The sequence below is a fragment of the Molossus molossus genome, unplaced genomic scaffold, assembly GCF_014108415.1.
Source record: "Molossus molossus isolate mMolMol1 unplaced genomic scaffold, mMolMol1.p scaffold_m16_p_4, whole genome shotgun sequence".
NCBI classification, from domain to species: domain Eukaryota; kingdom Metazoa; phylum Chordata; class Mammalia; order Chiroptera; family Molossidae; genus Molossus; species Molossus molossus.
This window is the reverse complement of record NW_023425377.1, coordinates 53,561,943-53,581,399: the sequence shown is the minus strand read 5'-3', so window position 1 is coordinate 53,581,399 and position 19,457 is coordinate 53,561,943. Positions and strand designations below refer to the sequence as shown.

The window sequence follows — 19,457 nt, the reverse complement described above, 5'->3', positions numbered from 1 at the left end:
AGTTCTCTCATCAGCGATAAAGGATTCAAAGTCTGAAGCAGTGCAGCCTCCAAGCTGTGCCTTCCTATCAATCTGACTGAAATGACCTCCTGAGTGATCTCCCTGAGGAAAGGTCAGCTTGGGGACAGAGACTAGGGCCTTTTTGTCCACAATTAAAACAGTTGGTACTCAATAAATAGTTGTCAACTGATCAGCTTCATGGTGAAATGTGAAAGACAAGATCCTTGGAATAATTTCTGGAACTTTCTTCAACATACAGGATTTTAGAAATACAGCCTTTTTGATGTTAAAACATCATTTTCTGAAATTATGACAGTCATTTTTTATATGTTTTGCCCTCTATTGAAAAAGTAACAATACTTGGCAGTCCTTTTTCAGTTCCCAAATGATCTCTGGTACTTGACAAGCCTTGGAAACAAGATCCCTTTAGTTCTTTCTTTCTTTTTTTAAATTTTTTTTCCCTTACCCGAGGATATTTTTCCATTGCTCCTTAGAGTGGAAGGGAGGGAGAGAGGGGGGGGGGGAAGGAGGAGGGAGAGATAGGCAGAGAGGAAAAGAGAGAGAGGGAGAAAAACATTGATATGAGAGAGATACATCAATTGGTTGCCTCCTGCACCACCCCAACCAGGGCCGGGGATTGAACCTGTGACCCAGATACATGTTCTTGACCGGGAATGGAACCTATAACCCCTGCAGGCCAATGCTCTAACCACTAAGACAAACTGGCCAGGGCAAGATTCTTTTAGTTCTAAGTTCTGGGAGGCAAAGTAACTGCCAAAGCCCATCTCAGGGGTGATACTTGGCTCCCCACACCTAAGGCTGCACTGGTGTTGGCTGTGATGGTCTCCATTGGGCAGCTCTTCCTGCCCTCCTCCAGATGCTCAGTTCTTGCCACACAGGACTCCCTCATCTGCACAAGACTCTTCCCACCCATCCACCATCCACCATCCATCTATTATCTATCCATCTATCCATCCACCATCCACCCATTCACCCACCCATCTATTCTCTATGCACCATCCACTAATTATCTATCCACCTACCCTTCCATCAGTTCATCTATTGATCTACCCATCCACCATCCATCCATCCATCCCAGGCCTGTCCCAAAGCTTATGTTGACAAACCTACTTCTCATGTTGCCTTATTCCCCCTACTCTCTTCCTCATGAACTGTAAGCTCCCAAAGGCAGATGACTCCACACAGCAAAAAGCAAAGAATCTGACTTGCAACAGTAGAGCCTACTACTAAAGGTATGGAAGGATTCCTTTGGCTCACCCTCTTCCTTCCCAGTGCATAGATTCTCTCCACCTGACAGTGGGTCGGTCATCCAGCTTCTGCTTAATTACCACTGGGACACGTAGCTCTTTCAACTTTCGAAAGTTTGGGTTGTTAGAAACTTCATCATATGGAGCAGCAATCTACTTTTTTTCCAATTTCTTACTTTGGCTCTTCAGAATGGGCACCTTGCATTTTACTTGTCTCATGTTCCTAGTTCTGAATTTAGTGTATGACTCATTATAGACTCTTGGATCCTGGATGGATTAAAGGATTGTTGGGCAGATAGGAGATGGATAGACAGTGGATGGATGGTAGATAAATGGATGGATGGATGGATGGGAGACGGATGGATGGGAAATGGATGAAAGAAAGGATGAATCATTGGCATTTTGCATAAACTCAATAAATAATTACTAATGAGACAACAGTAAGTTGGGAAGATGGTTTTCCTGGTGGAAGATGCATGTCTTACAGAATGACTTTGTCATGTGATCCCTGTCTTCATTTTCCCAGCCTGATCACACTGTGGTAATAAAAGTCCTGGGCCTGAGCCCACCCAGTGTGGCTCAGTGGATTGAGTATCCTCTCATGGACTGAGAAATCCCTGTTCAATTCCCAGTCAGGGCACATGCCTGGGTTGCAGGCTTGATCTCCAGTAGGGGGCATGCAGGAGGCAAACAATAGATGTTTCTCTCTCACATTGATGATTCTATCTCTCTCTCTCCCTTCCTCTCTCTCTAAAAAATTAATACAAATATTTTAAAAAGAGAGAGAGAGAGCGAGAGAGAGAGTCCTGGGCCTGAAAGGAGTAGAACAGGCCTGAGGTAGCTCAAGAAACTTATCCAATCTCCTAGCCAGAGACATGACAAACTAGCAGTGTTGGTCCTTAAGTACCCCTCCACCGCCACCACAGTAGACTGTGTGGCCTCCTTCTTTCTTGACCTGGCACAGTGCATTGAGAGGAAGACATTTTGCTGGTGAAGGAGGTGCCTTCCCAGGGCGGGATGGCTCCCCATCCCTTGCTCAGAAGCAGGAACCTCTGCAGACGTTGCTGTCTGCTGATAAAAGCTTTGCTGTGACTGGCACAGCCACTGGGCTCTAGACTCTCCACACCCATGACCTTAGGGGAGCCCTGTCGCCCTCCTCTGTAAACTTGAGTTTACATTCCAGTCCCTGAGTCATGACCTTACTGTTCAAACCCCTATGGAAATCTGATCAAGGCAATGGGTTCTCTATCCAGAAACCAGAGCAAGTTTTCAGACATGCCTTGTCATTCCTGCTAATGGTTTTGGGATGGTTATGAACCCCCAAAAGCCTCCTTGTCACCCTGGATTAAAGCCACATGGGCATTCCGGGGTCTTCCTTCTGTATGGCCTCAGAGTGCATTTTAACTTTTTCTCTGAAAATAAGTGTCAACTTATAGAAACATTACAGGAGTGAGTCCAAATCTACTCCTAGGCTTTTCCCAGGGCTGACATCACACAAACCCAGCTGCATCCATCAAAACTAAGTTTCAGACCTTACCTGGGTTTCACCCATTTTTTTTTTACCAATGTTCCTTTTTTGTCCAGGATCTTATGTAGGCCCTTGTCCTTCATGCCCTTGAGACTGGAAGGAGCCTGCTCAGGCCTCTGGATTTCCTGAGAATTAGATAAAGGTTATGCATCTTTGGCAAGAATACCTTGAAAGCAATGGGTTGTCACCATCTGGGGAGGTGCATGGTGCATGGTGTCTGCCCCATTGCTGGTGATGGCCACCTTGGTCCCTCTGGTGAGGTGGGCCTGCTCGGTTTCTCCAATGCAGAGTCATAGTTTTGTTTTTTTTTTGGTGCTGGACCAGTATCTCAGGGAACTGCTCAGACGTGTGTCTTCAGTTTTAAAATGTACTTCCTTTACCAGAACAAATCATATCACGTTTTTCTGAAATATGAAGCAGAGACTTCTTTTCTTCATGACCAAATTGAGGGTATCCTTAGCCATCAGAATTTTATCTGAGGAGAGATTCTCTTATCTGGCAGAAGGGGACATTGAGGCCCACAGGTGGGTAGGGGATGTGTGTAGGACTGCACAGCTAGCTGGTGACAGAACTAGGCAAAAATAATTCATTCAGTTTGGCTTAGCAGTTAGAGCATCGGCCTGTGGACTGAGGGATCACAGGTTTGATTCCTGGTCAAGGGCACATACCTGGGTTGCAAGTTAGTCCCTGGGGCTGTATGGGAGGCAACCAATTGATATGTCTCTCTCAAACTGATGTTTCTCTGTCTCTCCCCCCTCCCTCCCTCCCTTCCACTCTATCTAAAAAAAAAATCAATGAAAAAATATCCTCGGATAAGGATTAGCCAAAAAAACAAAAACAAAAAAGAATTCTTTTTCAAGTGGAAATCCCCAAAACCCCCTACCCCCACCTCTCAAGTGTGTCCGGAGGCCCTAGGCTGTTTGCCTGAGGTCAATAAGCAGGGATCTTCAACCCCTTGTTTAGAGCTGTGGGGCAAGGCCCTGCTTGCTCTGCCCTTATCTCCATAGAAGAGAGTGGTGGGGAGGGGCTGGCATAGAGGGAAGGGTAGAGCCAGGGTCCTCCTGTAGGAGTCTGCCCTGAACTCCCTAGGCTGGAAGGCAGGCTCTGCTGGGGTTGGGGACCTTGGAGACCTTTGAGAAGGGTGACCAGGGCCTTCGACCAGCTGAGAGTGAGAGGGTGCAGTGGAGATAGGCACCAGGCTGTATGTGGAGGGTCCCAGGAGTGCCTGGGACATACCGACTCTGCCTTGTGCCCTGCACTGCCCTGGGAGGGGTGGCCAGGAAAGCTGGCCCCCAAGGAGTCCACAGGCCATCCGAACAACAGCCCCTAACTTAGGCTGCACTGGTGGGAGAGAAGGAATCAGGCTGGGCCCTGGAGAGGAGAAGAAGCGAAGAGTTGAGGGTCGAAGGCCTGAGAAGTGGAGAGGAGGCAGCCTGAGTCCTTGAGAATACAAAATAAGGTTGGGAGCTCTGCTGAGTGTAGAGACAGGAGGGGAAGGGGTCTGTGTTCAGTATTTATTCACTTAGACGCCTTGGGGCAGCAGAAGGCTTCTGCAGGCCTGCCTGTGCACTGATTCATTGTCTTATGTAAGGAAAACAGGGTAGGGGCTTCATAAGTCTTAGAAAGACATTTGAGAAAGGGGAAAATGAGGGGAGATATTCTGTAGATCTGTTCTAAGACAAGATGTGGAGGGTCAGAGAGCTGAACCCCATAGTGTGAGCCTGCCCATATGGGCTCAGATCCTGTTGGATACCCTGTTCCAGATCAGGATCCCTGTCCTCTCTTCAGACCAGGTCTTTACTCCTCAGCAACCATCTGTGTGACTGTCTAGTGCTCTTGATTAAAAACAAAAGGTGAACAGGACACGGTTTCTGCTTCAGCTGGCTTCCAGACCAAGCGGGTGAAGGAGGGAGGTCCATGGTGCCTGGGAGCCTGAGGAGCCAAGAGCAGATCATGCCACAGAATCCTGTCCTGTGCCCTAAGGAGTGGGGAGTGGGATAAGGCAGGTGTCACATGATCATTGGAACACCTGGAAAAAACTGAGGGAAGGACAATAGCTGAGTGTGGCTGGAGGCCAGGTAGTGGCCAGAAGGACTGGGAGGGCAACACACAGGCAGGAGGAGGCCTGTGTTTGATCAAGAACTCAAGAAGGGGCAAACCACTGCACTAGTGGCCTGTGTATGTATATGTTTATGCATGTATGTGAGCATGTATGCGCATGTATGTTTGTGTGTGTGTCTGTGAGTGTGAGAGAATGTATATGTGTGTGTTTGTGTGTGCATATATGTGTGTGCATACATGTTTGTGTGTCCATGTCTCTCTGTGTATATATGTGTGTGTGTATGTGCTCATGTGTGTTTGTGTGTGTGTGTGTGTGAGTGAGAGAGGCAGTATTTATGGGTGTGTGTGCATATGTGTGTGTGTGTGTGTGTGTGTGTGTGTGGCTGTGTGGCCAGTATATGTGAGAGTGAATGTCTATACATGTGTGTGTCTGTGTTGTGAGAGTGTCTATGGGTGTGTGTATCTGTGTGTACACATATGTATGCATGCATTTGTGTATGTCTTTTTGTGTCTATGTGTGTTTCTATGTGTCTGTGTGTAAGAGAGTGTCTTATGGGTGTGTGTCTGTATGTATGCATGTGTCTACATGTATTTATGTGTGTCTGGGTGTCTATGTGTCTGTGTCTGTATGTGAGAGTGTTTACGGGTATATATGTGTCTCTATGTTTTTTATGTACGTGTGTATGCATATTTGTGTGTGTATCTGTGTGTGTGTCCATGTGTCTCTGTGTGTGGTACATATGGATGTAGGAGGAAGCTGGAGGCTGTGGTGCAGGTTCCAACCAGGAGTTCCTTCTGGTCTGGTGGGAGATGCTGAGGGCTGGACTCCTGGGGAAGGGCTAAGTAAGCAGGATGGGCCTTCTAGGGTTTATGGCTGGGTGCATGGCCCACAGCTTCCTGAAAGCAGGGAGAGTCCAGGCCTGCTCTGGCCAGAGCCCAAAAAGGACACAGGGTGCCCAGAGTCTGCACAGGGCTATCAGAAAATGTTGGCAAATCTATGGAAAGAGTCACCAAAAGCAAAAGTACAAGTGTGGCCAGATGGCCAGGGGGAGGCCAGTGCAGAGGGCACTTCCTCTTGGTATCTGAGGAAATGTGCATTTTGGTAATGTGTGTGTGGATGTGAATGAAGCTGGGTGAGTAAGTTTGAGTGTATGCATGCATGGGGGAGTGGCTAGGGCATGCATCCTGGACTGCAAACCTGGAAGCAGCTTGAAACCTCTGCTCGCTCCTCAGGGTGGAGCCCACCTACCCATACCACTCCCAGAACAAAAGGCCCCTAGGCATTAAGGTAGGGTGAGGGGACAGTAGCACCCTCCCCCATTACTCTTCCATAGCCATCAGGGTCTAGGCCTGCATGAGGCCTCTGACCAGGAGAAGCTTGGAGGAACACAACAGGACACTCACCCATTGCCCTATTCAGTCCTGTTTCCACATCTCTCCTGCTCCCTTCTCCCTCCTGCCAACCCAGGACCTGAGGAGAGACAGGAGCCAGAGCCAAGAAAACTGGGGTGCAAGACCCCACATGAGGGCAGCAGAGACACCTAAGGCACACAAGCCATCAGAGCCAAGCCAAGGTTAACCTGGGCCTGCTGGGCTCCAAAGTCCTGAGAGTTTTTGCTAGGTTTTTAAAATTCCTACTAGTTTAAGGTAAACTCCAGGAAGCCATCTGGCTCCCTGCTGTTTGTTTCTCCAGCAGGGCTTGGCAAGCAGCAGGTGCTCCATATGAAGCCTGTGGAATGGTGAGCTGGGTACCCAGGGCAGTCCCACCTCTTTATCCTGAACCCAGAGCAATCTAAATGTTTACACATACCCAGGAGGCAATGCATTCATCCCCTCAGGGAAAGTCCTGCTAGGGGATGCCAGGCTGCCCCCAATATGCCCTGTGCTTCCTTCTGGTCCTGCCAGCCCAGCAGAATACCCCTGCCTTCTGTCTTCTCTCTGTCTGCTTCCTATCTTCTTTCAAGACCAGCTGCTCCAGGCTCTGTCTACCAGGGTCAGGCCAGGCCTACCCTACACTGCAAGGTCCAGGTAGACCTCCCTGGATACCCACATACACCTATGTCTGATCCTGCTGCCTTACCAGCTTCTTCTTCCCAAACTCCAGCCCTCCCCCTTCTGCAAAACCAATGTCACTTCCTCTGACTCAGTTTCCCATGTGTGGAAACAAAAGGTTTCATGCAGGGGCCCAGGCAGCTCCAATACCAGCCCTTAGGTTAACAGAGGCCTGGAGGCCATCCGGGGGCAGACATCCAGCAGCCCTTAGGCATCCCCAGGCCTGAGCATGTGGAGCCAGCAGAGGGTGAGGTGTGCACTGGGAACCTGTGGTCCTTGCAGTGCCTGGAGTCTGGGTGAAGGAGGGGAAAGATGTGCAAGCAGAATAGCAGCATACGTAGCAGCATGTGGGCCAGAGCCACGGTCTGGGTGAGTGGTCAGGCTGCTGAAAGCTCCTACCAGGAAATCTGGGCAGAGGGTTGCTGCACTTCAGGGCTATGAGAGTGGTCTTTTTTCAGTCAGCCTGATTATTTTGAGAAGCATCATGCTTTTTTTCTAATTACTGCTGAATAGAATTCCATTTTATGGAAATGCCACAATTTTTTATGAAGATATAATTGACATATATAATTTTATGAAGATACAATTGACATTGTATTAGTTTCAAGTGTACAACATGATTTGATATGTTATACATTGTGAAATTATCACACAATAATAGTAGTTAACATTCATCACTTCATGTGGTTACTATTTTTTGTGTGTGGTGATAACACAAGAGGTACTCTTTTAGCAACTTTTAGGTATACAATACAGCAGTGTTAACTACAGTCACCACCCAGTATATTATATCCCAGGACTTATTTATCTTACACCAGTTTTTTATCCATTCACCTATTGATAGACATTTGGGAGCTGCCAGTTTGGGGCTGTTACTAATGAAACGGCCCTGACATTTGCTTCCTGATCTTCCTCATCAATGCGGGCTTCCTCAGAGTAAATACCTGGGAGCTGATGGCCAGGTCAGGTAGTATGTGCATGTTTTTTAGAAGCTGCCAAGTCGATTTCCAAGGGGTGCTCCCATTTCCCTCCAGCCAGCAGTATGCAGGATTCTCAGGTCCCTACACTTCCCCACTAGGACAAGTACGGTCCAACATCATTTCTTGGGTTCCTTGGCCCTCGGTGTACTTTCTTTGGTGAAGCTCTCCCTCCTCCTTGGATCCTTTGGGGACATGCATCCCTCTCTCTCCAGCCCTGCCCACCTCACGCCTCTCTCCACAGCCACCCGAGAGTCCGCCTTCGTACATGCCATCGCCTCCGCCGGCGTGGCCTTCGCAGTGACGCGCTCATGCGCTGAGGGCTCCGCTGCCATCTGTGGATGTAGCAGCCATCACCAGGGCTCACCGGGCCAAGGCTGGAAATGGGGTGGCTGCAGCGAGGACATCGAGTTTGGTGGGATGGTGTCTCGGGAGTTTGCGGATGCAAGAGAGAATAGGCCTGACGCCCGCTCTGCGATGAACCGCCACAACAATGAGGCGGGGCGCCAGGTAAGCACATGACCCTATGTGTCCTAGGGATGCATCTGGGAGCCCTCTGACCACTGCCTTGTGCATTCTTGGGTGTTGGGGGGCCTCTGACCATGGTCTTGTGCATTCTGGGGTACTGGGAGCCCTCTGACCACTTCCCTGTGCATCCTGGGGTGCTGGGGAACATCTGGCCACAGCCCTTTGTGCACTGGAGATGTTCCTGGACTCTCTGAGCATACCCCTGGTTCCTTGAGGAGTATGATCTGGTGGGGGCTGTGGGAGGGCTGTCTGTGGTGGCCAGGCTGGAGGGTCTACTCACCTCCTGCCCAGAGTTGTCTGAAACACAACACTACACAGTTGCTCCACAAGTGTCTAGGGTACTCCCACAGAATAGTAGGTTCACCTCTGGAGTTGAGGGTCACAGGAAAGGAGATGGGATAAAGGCCTGCTTTGTAGGAGCTCCTGTACAACAAGAGAGAGACAGCCGGGTGGCTACAGCATATCTGGGAAGCTCTGTGATGAGGAAATACACACACACAAGGTGGCATGGCATAGTGGAGGGTCCATACCCAGGCTGGAGTCTCAAAAAAAGAATTCTGCTGCCAAGGGCGGTGAGTGAAGAAATGCAGACTAATGGCAATTATCTAGGTGCAGGGAGGCCAGGAGAGCCTTCAGGCAGCCCAGAGGTGAGACTGCACATGAATTAGTTTTGGTAGAATATGAAAAACAGAAGGAGAAAGAGAGTTTGGGGGGATGGAGAAGCTGATGGGATCAAGCTTTGAGGGCTTTGTGAGAAGTTTAATGAGAAACTGATAGAGGACTGATCGCTGATACAAGTGACTATGTAAGGACCTATAGGTGTCCAGTAGATTTAACAACACAAAGATGGCACTAGCTTTGCCAAGTGGAACCAGGGGATTGCAGAGGACTAAAAAGTGAACAGGGATGTTCAACTTCCAACAACGGGGACTAGGTGAGTCAGACTCATCTTCCTGTTGAAGACAAGTACAAATGCAGGTTGAAATATAAAAAGTAAAAGTAAAGAGTGCTCACTATATACAGTCACCTGATTTATCACAGGTAAGATAATGCAGTGCAGAAGGGGAAATGGGCTTTTCAATAAATGGTACTCAGTCAATTGAATCACAATATGAAAAAAAATAATGTTGACCTCTACCTCGCACCATATATATATAACTAATTATAAACCTAGATGGGAAAGGTAAAACAAACAAACAAAAAATGCTAGAAGAAAACATAGGAGACATCTTTGGGGTAGGCAAAGATTTCTTAGACAGGCCAAAGGAAAATATAATAATGTGGACTGTATTTAAATTAAGAATGTCTATTTATAAAAGGCAGCACTATGAAACTGAAAACACAACCCACACAGGAGGAAATAATATATCTCTAAAAATACATGAAAGCTATAAGAAGAACTCTATCTTGTTTTAAAAAATAATCCAATAGAAAAGCTGGCTAAAAATGGAAAACCACATCACAAAAGAAAATATAAAAATGGCCAATAAATATATGAAAAGGTGCTCAATATCATTAGTCATCAAGAAAATGCTGTCAGAATCAGTGCCTTAAAAAAGGGGAGGACTACCACTGAAAAAGAGCATGATGGGAGTTTCTGAGGAACTGGTGGTTTGTGAAATTTTGTCAGGTTTTAGATTATGACATATACATTTTTATATACTACACTTCCATAAAATGATTTTTAAGTGTCAAATAACTAACCATAGAGTGAGGAATTAGCACTCCCAGGTCCAAAAGACAGGACTCTGAGCCTAGTACCTGGGGTAGCTTCTGTCCAGGGGTTATTTGCTAATGTGGAAGAAAGTGCATATACTAAGACTGAGCTGCACTTTCAGAGGCCTCACAGAGCTAAGGGACCCACCAAGGGTGGTCTTTCTAGGAAATCACTGTCCAGTTTAGGTCACTAGGGAGTAAAGGTAAACCAAAAGCAGACCAGCTGTTGTGCACATGGGCAGGCTTAAAAAAAATCTCAAGACCTGAGAATGAATTAAGGTGATTCCAAATGCTGGTATCCTCACGCACCTGGAAAAAGCACACAAATCTTCTTTGGAGGGTGATAACCTTCAGCTGAAAATTGTTTCTGCAAATAATTTTTCAAACACAATGTCCAACACATAAGTAAAAATAATCTATCACATGAACTGATGACACAATAAATAAGTGGTAATCAGAAAAAAAAAAAAAAAAAAAAACAGAAACAGAAACAGGACTTTAAATACTAGAATATGCTCACTTACATTCATAAAGCTAAATTGCAAGGTTGAACATTTCAGCAGGGAACTGGAAACTATAAAAATAATATAATAGATTTTCTAAAGAGTCACATAGAAATTGTAGAACTGAAGAGTGAATGAGGACTTCCAGTTAAAGACAATAAAGCAAACACAGGCAGTTCCCTTTGCACCCTCTTAAACACCCACTAAAATGACAATGAATGAATTTTAACATAAATAAAGACTATTGAGAACATATAAAAAAAAAAGAAATAACAATAGCAACAAAATTTTAAGAGTTAAAAAGCAGATAGACAATACTTGATGTCTTAGTAGACACAAGAAAGTTAAATCTTAAGCCAGTAGAGGAAAAATCTGAGAAACAACCCAGGAATTACTAGTATCAAGTATCTTGAGAAGCAGAGATAAATATGGTGCTGAAAACAGGAAGACTGGTTGAAAGTCTATGTTAAATGCACTTTTTAACCCCCAGCTCTTCTGTCCAACTCCCTGCACTCTGGCAAACCCTTTCTTTACCAAAAGTCTGGTATTCTCTAAAAAGGGTAAAACAGAGGGTATCCACACTGAGGAGCCCTAAGCACAGCTAAGGGTGAGGCCACCCACATAAAAATAGTCTATCTATGTATGCATTTCTCTTCCTAATCTAATGTTGCAGTGAAGCTTGATCACCCCCAGGCAGAAGAATGGAAGTTTCTAGACATCCCACAAACCCAAAAGAGACATTCTCCAATGAAACAATGCATTCAGGTCACTCTGGGGCAAGGGCTCAAGTTGGTCAATCCCTTCCAGGCATAGGAGCTTCCAACAAGATTTTTATTACCCTGCTTTTAAATATGAGCAGACATCCAATGACCATCAGACACCCAGGAAGCCTCCAGCAATCACAAAGGTAAAGACCAAAACAAAGAAAGCCAATCTTAAGGAAAAGAGATGTTGTAAAGAGAGGTGAAAACTTCAAAAACTATTGCTGTCCCCAGAGAGATAATAGAACACACTGTACCCATGAAATTAGAATGGGGTGTTAATTTAAGAGAACATTAGGAAAGGAAAAGAAGAGCTCTTAGAAATTAAAAACAGGACAGCAGAAACAAAACTTTCAGTAGAAAGGTTGGAAGATATCTCTTTGTCTTTTTTCCTCCACAAAGCAGAGGAAAAAAGACAAAGAGATAGAAAATAGGAAAGAATAGAAAATATGGGGAAAGTTGGCACAGAAACAAGGCAGAAAGTTTCCAGGACTGGAGATCACACACTTCAGACCACACAAGCCCAGGAAGTGTCTGGCACAAGAAATGGAGACCCACACCAAGCCATTAGTACAGACATGGCCTCCAAGCTGCCCAGGAGAAGGTCGAGTTAACGCAAAGTATCAGGAGTCAGAATGGCATCAGAGTTTCCAAGACAAATAAATGCTGGAATAAAATGGAGCAATGCTTTCAGAATTCTGTGGAGAAAAATTTTTTAGCCAAGAAGTTTATGCCAGCAAAACCATTTTTTCAACTTTTCAAGTAGAAAAGATTTGTTTGAAGACATGCACATTTCATAAATTTATCAGAAGACCTCTCAAAAAGATGCCTCCAAGATGAAATCAATAGGACACCTGGTGTGTTTGAATGTCTTGAAGAAGATACTTAGACAATTAAGGGAAAGCTTGAGACTGAATCCATGATACATACATTTTAAAAGCAACAACAAAACACCTTGTAGAAGCCATGGCCAGTGTGGCTAAGTTGGTTGAGCATTGTCCTGTGCACCAAAAGGTTGTTGGTTTGATCCCCATTCATGCTTGGGTTGTGGGCTTGACCTTCCGCAGGGAACCAGCCCATAGATGTTCCAGTCTCACATCAATCTTTCTGTCTCTTTCTCCCTTCCTCTCTCTAAAAATCAATAAAAATATTTTTTAAAAAAATCTTGTGGGAAGCCCAGCTGGTTGGGCATCAACCCATGCACCAAGAGGTCACTGGTTCAATTCCCAGTCAGGGCACATGCCCAGGTTGTGGGCCAGGTCCCCAGTGAGAGGCATGCAGAAGGCTGCCAGTTCTCTCTCATCGATGTTTCCATCTCTCTCTCCCTCTCCCTTCCTCTCTCTCTAAAATCAATAAAGAAAAAATAATCTTGTGGGAAAGGAAAAGTAATCATAACATATCACACAGCTCAACTAAATATGACATTTAACAATCCCAGTACCATCAGCACTAAATATCAGTCTAACTGGAAGTATGCTCTAGTTCTTAGGGCAGGAAGAAGTTGAAAATATGCATCAGAGTGGTGGGGGACAGGGATGAGAGGTCCAGAGACAATGCCAAACACAAGGTTGTGAAAGGCACATGGCACTACTTTGGATGGTCAAAAAAGTACTGTGTGAGAATAGGTGCAGAACTTGTGTGTGTGTGTGTGTGTGTGTGTGTGTGTGTGTGTGTGTGTGTGTGTGTTTAATTGACTTGAGAGAGAGAGAGATGTTTGTTGTTCCATTTATTTGTGCATTCATTGGTCAATTCTTTTCCCTGATCTGGCATTAAATCCATGGCACATTCTAACCAACTAAGAGACCCAGCTATATATTATAGTCAAACTAAAACAAGAGACTGAGGAAGCAGAGGTGGGAAGCAGCTACTCCTGTTTGGAAAAGCTTGGCCACAAAAGAGAAGAGGATGGAGATTAGATAGAAATGGACTGGTGTGGGGGGCAACTCACAGATGCCCTGGGAAAGGGCCAGTATGAGAGGGAAGAGTTGAAACAGCAGGGAGGTGGGAATGAAGTTGGGGCAGGATCTGGATGCAAAACCTACCTGAAGCCTTAGCTCAGCATCATCTAATAGTGCAATGGGAGCCATGTATGTGCAATAAATTTTCTAGTAGCCACATTTTAAAAGAAAACAGTTGACAGTCATTTTAATACTAAATTTTATCTAAGCTACTATACCCAACATGTTGTCATTTCAATAATGCAATCAATATTAAAATCATGCATGAGGTATTTTGCATACTCTTCTTGTACAAAGTCTGGGGACTTAACAGCAACTCAGTATGTGGTCTACACTCACAGCACTTCTCAGTTTGGACCAGTCACATCTCAGGGGCTCATGGGTGGTGGTGCCCATCATAGAGGACAAAGCAACCCTAGGTCTGATTAAGTCACTCACCCCCACCTCTTCCCCCAAAGAGAGAAGGGAAGAGAACCTGGGGTTCCCTGCTTCCCACAGGGAGAAACACACACTACTCCACTAGGTCCTGCTGTTTGTCTACCCTCAGGTCCCTAAGGCCCCAACAGATTTGTCCCTTGCACTGTCTCACTCCTCCTCTTCCCAATCCCCCACAACCCAAGAACCTGGATTCCTGGGCCCTGAAGGTACCCAATGAAAGCCACCCCCATTACCCACACTCAGGTAGCCCCCAACCTTGCCATAGGCTCACATACACCTCTGGACTCCAGTCTTGGGTTCTCCCAGTCAGAATTAACGCCTTCCTTCTTCATGCCTGCACTACATCATTATATTACAGCCCGGCCTTCCTTCACTCTGTCATGGATGCTTAAGAATTGGACCCAGCCTAGGTGAGAGCAAGGAGGCTCCCAGGCCCTGCCCCTACCCCTCCGGGGAACTCGGGTAGGCCACTGTAGGCCCACGGAGAGGGCACCTGCTCCTCCGGGGAGCCCCAGATTCTTTATGGAGCAGGCAGGTGGGCTGGGTTTGCCTGGTGAGCCTGGGGGACGAGGGCTGCTGGCAAGGAGCATGGTCCTGGGAGATTGTCCTGAGCAAATGCACCCAGGCATGATCACCGGCCCTGACGTCCCCGCCGCAATCCTGCAGGCCATCGCCAGTCATATGCACCTCAAGTGCAAGTGCCACGGGCTGTCGGGTAGCTGCGAAGTAAAGACCTGCTGGTGGTCGCAGCCCGACTTCCGCGTCATCGGCGACTTCCTTAAGGACAAGTACGACAGCGCCTCCGAGATGGTGGTGGAGAAGCACCGGGAGTCGCGCGGCTGGGTGGAGACGCTGCGGCCTCGCTACACCTACTTCAAGGTGCCCACGGAGCGCGACCTGGTGTACTACGAGGCTTCGCCCAACTTCTGCGAGCCCAACCCCGAGACCGGCTCTTTTGGCACTCATGACCGCACCTGCAACGTGAGCTCGCCTGGCATCGATGGCTGCGACCTGCTGTGCTGTGGCCGCGGCCACAACGCGCGGGCAGAGCAGCGCCGAGAGAAGTGCCTCTGCATCTTCCACTGGTGCTGTTACGTGAGCTGCCAGGAGTGTGCACGCGTCTACGACGTGCACACCTGCAAGTAGCAGAGCGCTTTGGCTAGGGACGGAGGTCCTCCCGCATCGGGCTGGGTCTTCTGATGGAGCAAGTATACGGCTCTGGAGTAGGGTGTGGTTCCTCTCCACAGGTCCAAAGCTCCTTCCGAGATGGGGCGAAGCTCGGGGATGAAGATTTGGGGTGGGGCGCAGTCTTCTCTAGGGATGGGGCTCCCATGCTGGGGATTCAGCCCCACCACGTATTCCAGCGCAGCCCACCAGTAAGGTTCCATCCACCCCATCTCCTCTGTGTAGGGCAGCTCTGCTGGCACAATAGCGGCCAAGACCCTTTTCCCCCAACCTCTTCCTCTGAAGCCTGGGGACCAGGAGCCCTCCAAGTCTGGGGCTCTGGAAAGGTTCCAGCGCCCAGAGACCTGACATCGGCCACCGCTCCCAACCAAGAACACAATGGAGAGAGCCCACGCCTGGCAGATTCCCCCAAGAACCAGCTGGGCCTGGAGAAAAGAAGGGCCTAGTGGCAAAGGCGAGCAGGATGCTGGGCCCTGAAACCTGGCTCTGCTCTAGCTGTCCTGTGTGGGGCTTCAGACACCCAGGCACTCTTCCCAGTTACTATTACTGCTGTCGCCCAGGCCCTGGATGGAGCATTCCATTGTAAGCCCTTCCACCTCCCTTCCTCAGGTCTCTCACCTGCACCCCATCCCATCCACAGGAAAGAAGCATAGCCTCCTGTCCTAGCCCTGACCTGCCTCCCTCTTGGCCCCAGAACTTCCCCTACCTTCCTCATCTACAGTCCAGACACCATGTCTTCCCAGGGCTACAGGCTTATACCATCCCAGCTCCATCATCCTGCCTTGAAGGCTCATTTGGGGTGGGAGTAAGTTGTTTGGGAGGTTTTGATAGGACGAGCCACACCTATGCTGAAGAGGACCTATAGCACCCAGAGGGATGGTTTCCCCTCCCAGCCCTGGTGGTTAGGACTGATCCCTGGGTCTCCTGTTGCAACTATGAGGTGCCAGACTTGCCACACTGGCCACTGTCTTGGAGCATCTGGCTGGCTGCTCAGCCCCCTTCATCTTCTGACTAATCTACCCAGCTCAGGAGGGACTGGTCTCTGGACTCCTCAGCCAATGCCCAGGCCTCTCCTCACTCAGGCCTCTCCTCACTCAGACTCTGCCACTGTGAAATGTCCCCCAGTCCCCAGGCAGGGGGAGGAGACCAGCCAGACAAGGATGACTTGCTCGCGTCCCAGGACAAGACCTTCTTCTGCCTTGAATTTTATGGTTTTGGTTTTAATTTTATTTCAGTTGCTGCTATATTCACCATACACTGGAGCTAATAAGACAGCTGTGTTGTTATTTTTTCCCTTTTCTTTCTGTGAAAGAAATTTTAGTCATAGCTTGTGAGTTTCAAACAATGGGGAAGTAAAAGACAAAGAAACAAAAAGCAGAAACAATCAAACTCAGTGAATTGTGCTGGATTTCTGGTGGTGGGTTGGCAAGGCATGATGGTTGGATTGGTGGTGACCTCTGGGATGGGAGACACCCAGGTAAAGAAGTGGTCAGCATGCACCTCAGAGACTCCTGGGGTCTTGGAGGACAGCATCCCAGAAGAATAAAAAGGGGTCACCATGCCAAGGAAAGGAGGACATGGCCAGTGGTGCTGAGATCTGGGGCAGGGGAACTAGACCCAGGCAGAAGGCTCCAATGAGGTATAGGGAGGAGGAAGAAGCCTGCCTGCTGCAGGGGTGGTGCAATGCAGTCAGCAGGATGAAGGCCCTACAAAAATCAGTGGAGCAGTGGAACATCCACCAGGTCAGCCAAAAGACACTTCCTTTTTTTGGCTATGTAGTTTTGCCTTCTGGGTTTGGGGACATAGCCCCTGTATGGGTTCCCCTATGTGGCTCACCACAGAGCACTCCAGGAGCCCAGCCTCTCTGGGAGGCAAGAGTCAGTGTCTCAACCAGAGATTCACCCAGCTGAGGCCTGGAAGTTGACCATGTCCACCCTCACAGGGCAGTGCTGGGTGGGGCCTCTGGAAACAGAGGCTCCAGGAAGGGGGTTAGGGGGCTTTCCCAAGGCCATACCTTTGCTTTTTCAAGTTGAGTGCAGGGTCCCTGGACCTCTTTCTACCCTTCCAAGCCCCCCCCCCAACCCTGCCACTACCACATCTTGAGCAATACTCAAAGTGAGGGAGAACCCTGAGAAGGGTGGGGTGGAGAGGCTGGGACAGGTGGAGGATGAGGAACATAAAAGGAAAGCTGAGGCCCTTAGTAGGCCATTTGCTGGAAGGAAGGAAGATGGAGGGCAAGAGGAGGCCTCATAAGGAACCCCCTGCCAGCTGATGGTGGAGAGAAGGAACCCAATGCAGCCATTTGTGAGGTTAGGAGGGAGAAGGGGTCTGTGTAGCTTTGGGGAGCAGGGTCTTCACATGCTACTCACCACCACTCCAGCTTTTTCCAGGGGAAGTCCAATGGAGACCCCAGATTTTGGGGTAGGCTAGCCGCTGCTCTGAGGACATGCACCCCTACTGACTTCACTCAGCCCTTCAGCTTTGCCACCGGCTGCCTCTGCTCCCCACCATTGCTCTTGGGCACAGACTTCAACCTGGCCCCTACCTAGGAGCCCACACACACATCTGACCAGGGCCCACTGGGGCACAACACTCCTGCTACTGAAATATCAGGGCCACTGAGGGCCTCAGAAGTAAGGACCACCCTCTGCTGACAAAAAAGCAACTGCTGGCTTGGCAGAGGCTCCTGGATGAAGTGTGTAGACACAGGGCAGGGGGGTCTTGAGCAGGGGGGTCCTGGACAGAGGTGTGCAGAGGCAGGGCTGTGGGTCCTGACAGAGGTGTGGTGACACAGGGCGCCAGCATGGATATCTACTCCCAATCAAGCCCTGAGCTGGAAGAAAGCTGTGGGAGGATGTGGGGAGATGTCTATTGGATGGGGTGGGCACCCATCAGAGTGAGAGAAGCAAGAGGAAGCTGGTGGTGGGAGGTCATGGCCTTGATGGTTAAGACAGAACCTGGGGAGTGCCCTCCTCTGACCTGCCTCCCCATTTCTTATGGCCACAGAGTTCTTGCTGGAGGCTCTAAGTCACTGAAGACAGAGCTAGATGGGGCCCAGTAGGGCAAAAAGACAGGGGTAGATCCAGGTCTTTGGACTCCCAACATCCCTCCTTGGCTTTTATGGGCTGGCATCCCCCATGTCCTGCCCCCAAGTGGCTCAGGGCGGCTGATCCCCCAATAGACCTACCCCAGTCTGGGTCAACCTCTGTTCTGGGGCACAGCTGACAACTAGAGATTTCCAACTGGGGCTCCAAGAGGTCAGCCAGGGCCAAATGGGCTGCAAACAGATGCTCTATAAAAAAAGAACCAGTGATTAAGTGCCCAGGGCAGGAGCAATCTCCCCCACAGGGGTGAGTCACTGACCAGGGGAACCCCAGCTCTCTCAGCCCACCAGGCCATCCTAGGCAACAGAGCTGATTAGAAACTCTGCATAGGGGTCAGGCCTTGTAGGTAGGGGTGACAGATGCTCCTGAGAGCCAACCGTGAGTGTATCCACAGTGCACACAGCACAGATGTGCAGCACCTGAGTCAGGGGCTGGGCAGGAGCCACACTAATTGGCACCTGCTACTAAGTAGGAGCCAGGGGCTCCACAGATGAAAGGGCCAGAGAGACAGTCTGAGCATGGGTGGGGCTGGCCTATGAAAAGAGACATGATGGGACCACTCTAGGGTCAATGCAGAGATGGGTTCTGCGTATCTGGTCCCCACACCTCTGAGTCACAAGACTACAAACCCCCAACATCCAAGCTCTGTCTGGCCAGTGCCCAGAGAGGGGGTGGCACTGGCCTAAGAACACAGAGTGTTAGGGACCCACTCTGGCCTCTGGGTGCTAGGTCTTGAGGCCCTGCTTCAGTCCAGGTAACAGGACCATGTGGAGATGGTCTCAGCTCTCCAGGAGATGAGGCACCAGGACAGTGCTGACCTAAGGGGTATGCCCACCATCCCTGCCAGCATTGTTCCAGGCTGGAAAGAGGCAGAACTCCATTAGAAAAGGTCTAGGATGGGGCACCCAGGCCCTTGGATCCACAAGACAGGCCTCAAGGGGTCTGGGAAGTGCCTGTGTGAGTGAGGAGGGGAAACCCTCAACTCTGTTGGCATGGAGAAAGGCCCACCCTTCTCCCGGCCTCAGTTTCCCTCCAGTGCAAGAGGAAGTGGGGTGAGGGGGTATTCTATCTGGAGCCACTGTTGGAGCCTAGCTGGCTACCCTCTCACCTGCCAAGATCTATCAGCATGTCCCCATGAACTCCTGGCCCAGCCCCCAGTCTGCTCCTTAACCCCCTACTCAAAGGAGAGCAGAGCTGAGCAGCCTGTAGCCTCTGAAGACACCTCTCCTGGGAGTTTATAGCCCATCCTGCCCACCCTGGGAGGGAGGAAATGGGCCTGGTGGGCCTGTTCACAGGTAGTTGAGACAGGAGAGGAATAACCATATTAAAGGTACCGGAGGTAGTAGGCCCCCACCCTGCACTAAGGCACCCCTGGCCC

The 19,457-nt window shown here is 49.0% G+C and overlaps 1 protein-coding gene across 1 annotated transcript in view; it reads left to right on the top strand.

Moving 5' to 3' along the window:
- The window catches only part of WNT3A (Wnt family member 3A), a 44,138-nt gene extending 29,202 nt beyond the window's left edge, over nt 1-14,936 (top strand). The window contains exons 3-4 of the mRNA XM_036241488.1: nt 8,131-8,396; nt 14,457-14,936. Of these exons, the coding sequence (XP_036097381.1) occupies nt 8,131-8,396; nt 14,457-14,936 (746 nt within the window). The remainder of the gene's footprint in view (nt 1-8,130; nt 8,397-14,456) is intronic.
- Nucleotides 14,937-19,457: the final 4,521 nt, after the last annotated feature.